Source organism: Kryptolebias marmoratus, unplaced genomic scaffold (genome assembly GCF_001649575.2).
Source record: "Kryptolebias marmoratus isolate JLee-2015 unplaced genomic scaffold, ASM164957v2 Scaffold28, whole genome shotgun sequence".
NCBI lineage: Eukaryota > Metazoa > Chordata > Actinopteri > Cyprinodontiformes > Rivulidae > Kryptolebias > Kryptolebias marmoratus.
This window is the reverse complement of record NW_023665762.1, coordinates 85,833-94,119: the sequence shown is the minus strand read 5'-3', so window position 1 is coordinate 94,119 and position 8,287 is coordinate 85,833. Positions and strand designations below refer to the sequence as shown.

At 36.8% G+C, this 8,287-nt stretch overlaps 1 protein-coding gene across 6 annotated transcripts in view; it reads right to left on the bottom strand.

Annotated features, from left to right (window-relative positions):
* Window positions 1-2,992: 2,992 nt before the first annotated feature.
* LOC108228561 overlaps window positions 2,993-8,287 on the bottom strand; it is a 31,255-nt gene continuing 25,960 nt past the window's right edge. For 4 of the 6 annotated variants that reach the window (XM_037974371.1, XM_037974368.1, XM_037974370.1 and 1 more), the window contains exons 4-6: window positions 7,049-7,093; window positions 5,424-5,568; window positions 2,993-3,254 (exon numbers count right to left, since the gene is read on the bottom strand). In XM_037974371.1, coding sequence (XP_037830299.1) covers window positions 5,444-5,568; window positions 7,049-7,093 — 170 coding nt within the window. In that variant the 3' untranslated portion in view covers window positions 2,993-3,254; window positions 5,424-5,443. The remainder of the gene's footprint in view (window positions 3,255-5,423; window positions 5,569-7,048; window positions 7,094-8,287) is intronic. The other 2 variants (XR_005232865.1, XM_037974373.1) reach the window with 2 other exon arrangements.

Genomic DNA, 8,287 nt, shown 5'->3' with positions numbered 1-8,287 from the left:
TGGCTTTTCCCTAAAAATCCTAACTTACCAGAACTTTCTAAGAAAGACATTATTTTTGGGACTCTGAGAAAAGAAAAGAATTTTGAAAGGTTATTAAATCTAATAATTATCATGGGCAAGTTTTTCATTCACAAATGTCGTTTTCTTAAAGTCAAACCATCTTTCCCCATCTTTCACAAAGAACTCTGCCACCTCTTCCCTTCTCTGAAATTCATGGACAAACATCAAGATGCAGAACTATTTAATATGATAAACAATCTGAAACTGTTGGAAAACCCCTAATGTTTGTTTGTTTTTGTTTTTTTATTGTTTGTTTTCTGTTTTTTATTTTTTATTGTTTATTCTCATTTTTATTTATTTGCTTTTTTCTTTGTTTCTTCTGTATGTATGGAAGCAGTTTGGGTCGGCTTCTTCAGGTTTTTTTTCTTGGGTTTGTGTACATCAGTTGCCGATACCATGTTTGATGTATAAGATGGCAATAGCAAAAAAACAAAAAAAAAAACTTATATGGATCCATATAAGTCATTGAGGAGGCCTCGTTTGTTGGTCACGTGATTTTGCTCATTATGACACAAGCTCCGAAGCTGGGCTTCATCGGACACGCCCCCTTTTTTACTCGGTACACGCCTCGAAGCCTGGCTTCAGATGTTTCATCACTACTTTTTAGTTGACACTGTTATGTGTTTGACTTAATTTTTCTTTTTGAGTTACCTGACCCAGCTGCTGCAGTCCTTCAGGGAAACAAAAGGTGGAAAAAGGGCGGAGCAAGCCTTTATGGATACCTGCAGAATGGGTCATACCACGACTTAGGATCAGAGGGGGGAATGGGATTTACTTGTGTTGGTTTTAGTTAGGTTTTTATGGGTTCTCCCCTGGTTAGCCAGTATTTAGGTTTCTCTTTTGTTTCATTTAGGTCAGTTTGTTTAGCAGTTTAATCACATTGATCTCTTTTATGGGTCCAGTATTATTATTTTGCATGATTTATCCAAGTTTGTTTTTTGGGTTAAATAAAACCCTCTGTTTTGGACTCTAAACCTGTGCCTGACTGTCCTTTTACTGCTCGGTCGTTCACAGAAACCAAAACAGCTGAATATTTTAAAAAAGTACAAGAGTCAAAAACCAAAAGTCACAGGACTCATCTGAATGAGCTGAATGGTTTGATAAATAAACTAAAACAGGGCAAAGTCTGCAGAAGTTAGATGCTGACAAACAAGCAGAAGAAACCAAAAGAATATGCTGACTCAGCTTTACACACAAACTTTCTGAGTAAAGGTGATGTAAAATATCTTGTATCACTGAAGTTTTGTTATAAATATTAGTGTGAACAGCTGAATCCGTCATGAGTTGATAGTTTCATCCTGTGTTGCTAAAAAAATCACAGAAAACACAATCTTTTTTTTTTTTATTGGAATTTTTTTTGAAGATGAAATGCAAACAGTTACAGCAGAAATCACCATCATGCATACTTAGTAAACACTTTTTCAGTCATTTTTTAAAATTTCCATGAAAAAAATAGCCACCTCATAAACAGTTTAGAGAACATTTCAAATGAAACGATAGCCAATTTTAGAAAATAAACACGGCGGCAGGTGTTCATTTCAGCCAGGGGTGTCAAACTCCATTCCTCGGGGGCCGCTCTCCTGCATGTTTTAGATGTGTTCTTGCTTTAAATGGATGACTTGTTGCTGTGCTCCTGGAGAACTTGATGATTGGTGATTTGAATCAGGTGTGTTGGAGCAGAAACATCTAAAACACCCAGGACAGCGGCCCTCAAGGCCTGGAGTCTGACACCCCTGATTTAAGGCCTTTAAACAAAACTTGCAGACAATCAGATAAACAAGGCACACAAGAGAAGACATCATCTAAAAGTGCAAACATATTCCTTCAGTTACATCAGAAGATGGAAAACAATGCAGGGATCTGACATTTTTGTTTAAGCCGTATTCTATACAGAAAAACAGAGAGGATTATCATGATTTTTGTAGAGATGATTATCTCAGTTAACTTCAATTATATAAGTGTTAGTTAATTTTGACAGGCCTATTGACTAATATATGATTATAGTGAATGAAAAAGCACTCGGTTTGATACCTCCTGGTGTTCAGGACAAGACCTTTCCTGTTTAATCTCCTGTTCCGGTGTCAAACAAGTATAATTTCAGTGGGTGTCTTTTGACAGCAATAACATCTCAGAAGTCAGCTGAATGTTTGCTTTGGTTTTTTAAATGTCAAACCTGATGGTTAAATACATGGGCTACAAATTATGGGTTAAACATTAACAGTTTGCTACAATCTGTAAGTGAGAGATGGACAAATGTTTGAAAGAAAGAGAAACTGAAAAAAATTGAAACTGACAAAAGAGAAAAATACTGAAAATCACTCACAGCTTTTAAATTTAGGTTCAAAATAATTATTTAAAAACAAACTCATGAAACTGACAAAAAGAAAAGACTGAAGCTAATCTGTCCACAGGGACATGTTAGACTCAGGTGTGTCCTGTAATCAGTCAGGCTGCCTGTTTAAAGGGGGACAGGTAGTCACAGGGCTGCTTGGTATCATGGTGTGTACCACACTGAACATGGAGGACAGGGAGCTGAGGACAGAGTTGTCTCAGGAGCTCAGAAAGACAATGACTGAGCAGCAGGTTGAAGGTAAAGACTATAAGACCGTCTCCAAGCAGCTGGATGTCCCTGAGACTACAGAAGGTTCAGGTCCACAGGACTGGACACAACCTCCCTGGACGTGTCCACAAGAGAACAACTGAGGACAAACTGAAGAGATGGATAATAGGAATGATAAAACCGGAGTTTTTAGACAAAAAGTCCCATCAGCTCTGTGTCCACAGACCCAAACCAGAACCATGTTCTGGTCCTGAATCTGTTCTGGGCCCAAGGTAATCTGAAGACTATCAAGGCTTTCTGGAGCCAGATGTGCTGCTCAGAGTCAGAAAGCTCGGTCTCAGTCTCAGCTCATGGGTCCAACAGGATAATGACCCTAAACACCAAGAACGGGTCAGAATCAAACATTGGACCGTTCTGAAGGCCTTCTGAGCCCTGATCTGAATCCAGCTGAAACATCTGGAGATGGAACCCTTCAGACCTGAGACAGCTGGAGCTGTTTGTTCAGGTGGAGTGGACCAGAACATCTGTGGGCTCCTGCAGACACCTGTGGACTCCTGCAGACACCTGTGGACACCTGTGGACTCCTGCAGACACCTGTGGACACCTGTGGACTCCTGCAGACACCTGTGGGCTCCTGTGGACAGGTGCAGAAGACTCAGAGGGATAGAAACTGCCTGACTGCAGTAATTGAGGTTATGGAACCTTCCTTTCAGTCAGACTCAGTTTCTTTAGTTTGTTTTTAAAGAAGTTATTAAATTAAAATTCAAAAGCAGAGACTGATTTCCACGAATTAATTTGTAGTAAATTTGTTCTTTTTGAAGTTATTTCAGAGACTTCTGTGGAGTTTTCNTGTTGATCAAAAACAGTGCTGTGTCAGTATTTATGTGGATTTAAAGAAGGCATTCGACACCATTGATCACAATATTCTCCTTGAAAAATTGAATAAATATGGCATAAGAGGCCCAGTACTACAGTGGGTATCAAGTTATTTATCAAACAGGAAACAGTTTGTCCAAATAAATGATATAAGATCTGAACTCTGTGGTATCACATGTGGGGTTCCTCAGGGTTCTGTTCTTGGACCAAAGTTATTTATTTTATATGTGAATGACTTGGTGAATGTGTCGGGGTTGCTTAAATGTGTTTTATTTGCTGATGACACTACATTTATTTGTTTGGGTGAAGACATAGAACAGATGTTGGAGATGATGCAGACGGAATTTGTAAAAATACAAACTTGGTTTAAAGTTAATAAATTATCGTTAAATATAGATAAAACTAATTATATGATATTCAGTAATAAAAAGAGAACTGTCAATGGTACGTTTAAAGTTGATGGTATTGAAATCTGTAGAGTCAGTGAGGTGAAGTTTCTGGGTGTCATCATTGATGAAAAGTTAACATGGAGAGCTCATATAGATTATTTAAGAACAAAAATATCAAGATCTATTGCAGTACTACATAAAGTAAAGGACATATTTAATGATAAAGCACTATTTATATTATATAATGCAATAATTGTTCCACACTTGATTTATTGTATAGAAGTCTGGGGGAATGCATGTAAAACTATTACTAATCCTATTTTTATTTTGCAGAAAAGAGCTGTAAGAATTATCACAAGAAAGCATTACTATCACCCATCAAATATATTATTTCAGGAATTGGGATTGTTAAAATTTTATGAGTTGGTTGATTATTATGTTTTGCAGATTATGTATAAGGCTCATAAAAATATATTACCTATGAACATTCAATTAAATTTCGTTAAGAGAATAAGTAATTATAATCTCAAGGGACTAGAAATATTCATAAAACCTAAAATTAGAACAAACTTGAAGGATAAATGCACTTCAGTCAGAGGAGTAAGATTATGGAATGGTCTGGATTATGATTATAAAAATGCAGGTTCAATTAATTCATTTAAGAGAATGATAAAAGTTCATTTGTTAAAAAACTATGAATTTGTATAATTTGTATTGTAGGAGTTGCTGTTTGAGGAGTTGAATTTTCGTTTTTGTTTTATTTGATGTTATTTGATTATTACCATTTTTGAAATTGATATTATTATCATTACTATTATTATTATTATTTTTTTAAATAGGGGCAGATATTATAAGATTTTTTTCTTCTTCTGCTACCTTTCATTTTGTCTTTTTTTTTGTTTGATTTGCATTTTTTTTGTATGTGAATGTTTTGTTTTTAAAATGAAAATGAATAAACTGAATAAAAAAAAACATTCTACTACAAAGAAAACATGTTCTAAATGGTGTAAAACAAACAAAAAAAGAACGTAACGTAGTTCTGACAAAAAAAGTAAAGTTTATACTTGTTTTTCTTTAATAATTGAATGAAACGTGAACAGGACTTTTTGGCCTTTGTTGACTCCATGTGGTTTCAAAGTGCTCAGACATGTTTGATTTAGAAGATACAACAGCCTAACCTGAGGAACCTGTTGATGTGAGTGATAAGACTGCTTGTTCTTTGCAACATTTTCTGTTGGTTCCTGACTGAAACAGGCATGAAACACACACAAATACAGCAAACAAATCATTTTAAATAAATACATCTGTGAGATTAAATGTTTTCCAGGGAATCCACAGACTGACATCAGGTATTTCATTCATTTCCACCTGGAGTCAATTAAGGCACATGCATAAAATTTTAACACACTAAATTCAATAAACTTTAACAATTTTCTAAACCTTAAATGTTATTTTCCTGCCAGGTTTGGTGTTAAAGCTGCTTGTTGTAGAACAGATACACACCTTGAAATGACAGCAGAAACATGTGTAACAGTTACCTCAATGACTAAATTGTAAGTTACATGTGCCTTCTGAAGCAGAGCAGCAAAGTCAGAGCGGAGAGAAGAGCCACAGGGAGGACGTTTGCTCCTGCTGTTCCACCTGAAGGAGGTGTTGATGGAGTTGTTGATTGGACACGTTTACCTGCAATACAAACAACTGATCAACACTTTAATCAGACGCTGGAAACATTCAGGAAATACTGACAACTGGATGTTTTACTCTCAACTGTTACCACTTATGGGTGCTAATAACAAGTTAAATGAGTTAAATCTTAGACTTGTTCTTAACATTGAATGGGTTCATGTCAGCCTTATTCTAAATATGGTTGGTATCAGACCAGTTAGAACCAAAAAGTGACAGACTTCAAGGAACATGGAGGGCAACAGCATACAGTCCACCTAAACATTCTCATCTTTTAGTGTCTCTGCTCCTTTTTCTGGAAAGAACAGAAATCAAAAGCTGCTTTAGTTCTCAAGACTGCAAAGGAACCCTGTTGACATGACAAGATGCATTCCATTAGGTGGGAGAGTTATCTCACACATGTGCAAATGTGTGAGAAACACATGGAACAAATGAAGAACCCACTGTTGGTTTTTTTCTGAAATCAGTATGTCTACATGTATGACAGCTGTTCCACTCCAGTGTCTGTTGAATGCTAACACAAACACACCTCATTCTTCTTGATGATGTGCTGATCAGGTGATCACCTGAACCAAATCTGATTACATGAGGAACAGTCGAAACGGGAAGGCAGAAGTCTAAAGAATGTTAGTATTTGAAGCTGGCTGACAATGAACGGGTGGTTTGTGGTCTCTGTCAGGTGTTTGTCTTCACAGCAGCAGCAGAGCAGTGATGCACTGAGGAGCTTTGAGACAGAAGGAAAAACTAAACCACTCTCAGGTTTTTTAAGTTGCTACATGAACTCTATGAACTTAAACTGTTTCTACATTTCTGAACGAATCAATGTTTAAGAAAATTAGATCAGGATCTGGACTCATATTTTATTGATTAAAGCTGTTTGTCAAGTTTTGTTCTAAGTCACAACAAAAATAATCTCAGGTCTCTGAACAAAAACCTTCACATACTTTACAAAAAGACAGTAAAAGTTTTCTGTCTAAGGAAGCAGCTGAGTTGAATCTTCACTTTGTCTCAGTCTCCATCCTGAGCAGCATGAAGATGACAGTGGGAAGCTCCCTTTTAACAGGAAGAAACCTCCACCAGAACCAGAACCAGGCTCAGGAGGAGCCGTCTGCTTCGACCAGCTGGGGTTCTCCATTCAGATTTCATTCCGTGCAGCTTTGTTCCATTTACCTCTTAACCTCTGTTGTTTTAAAGAACATTTTCGTGGCTGGCACGGTGGAGCAGTGGTTAGAGCTGTCACCTCCCAGCAGGAAGGTTGTAGGATCTCCTCCCAACCTGGAGTTTCCATGTTCTCCCTGAGCTCACCTGGGTTTACTTCAGGTACTCTGGGTTCCTCCCACAGACCAAAAACATGCTGCTTAGGTTCACTGGTAGCTGTAACAATTGTTCCTCTGTGTGAGTGACAGGGTGAATGGTTGTTTGTCTCGTTTGTCTCCATGTGTCCCTGTGATGGACTGGAGACCTGTCCAGGTGTCCTCACCTCTCTCACAGGGACTGCTGGAGACAGACACCAGCTCCCCAAGACCCGGAGAGGAGAAGAAGGTAAAGAAGATGGATGGATGTTTAAAGATCTGAATGTCTGTTTTTTCCTGTTGTAGCACATCCTGATGGTTGGAAAACCGTCTCAACAGGGAAGCATCTCGATACAACACCTACATGTGTTTGTCTGCCATTTTAAACATATTCAATTATGTAGACAATGTTAACAGTTAAATTAATAATATTTAAGTTTGATAAATTCATTTACACTAGATAGTATTGGTAAATACAACTTATGATGTAAAAAGAGCACAGTTCTGCATCTGCAGTTTTTACCAATAATATCCTGACAACATGATGAATATTCTGCCTTTTTATTTTTAAATACAGATAACAGGAGCTTTATTTTATCCATTTGCCATGCTGGAGTTCACACTTTAAACCTATATTTTATATTTTTATCTCCAAGTCTTTGTTTGCATTTTATTGTGATATACTGTAAATGCCAAAAATGACTTTTAAAAATAAAATGTTGATTTTTGGAGAAAAATTAGTTGACAAAATAACCAAAGTATAAATAGTTGTTAGTAGCAACCCTAGACTAACTAAATGTATTTTAAGACCTAACCTGGAAAATCTGATCTAATATGGGACTTTTAAAAACCTTGCAGAAACCCTGTTTTTCTGATTATTTGTCAGATTCTGATAATAAATGCTCTAAATGACAAGATTGTTATTTGAAATGTGGAGGAAATGTTGACAGCAGATTATAGAAAAAAACAATAAGGTTAATTTTACGACAAAGAGAAAATTGAGCGAAAATCAGGAGAATTGATTATTTTACAGTGGTCCTTTCATTTGTTCCAAGTTGTACTTTTCAGCCTAAATGCTGAGATGCAGATAATAAATGCCCAAACAACATTTAGTACCAATTAGTGCTGGGCGATATAACGATACATATCGTGGGGACGATAGAAAAGTGTCTATCGTGATATATTTTCTTCTATTAGTTTCTGTCATTTCTATCATAATTGTATCAATGATTCATGTAAATATTTCATAACGTAGGCTACGACAAATGTATTAGTGTTGTCACTTTGCATACATTCAGTTTATAGAAGTCATAAATAAGAAGAACCTCCGTTTTGCGACATGACGCTGCTTTACGTGTGGGTTTGCGACATGCTTTACGGCAGCGGCTTTCTGTGCGGCGCCGTGTTTTCACCATAAGGGCTGAAAG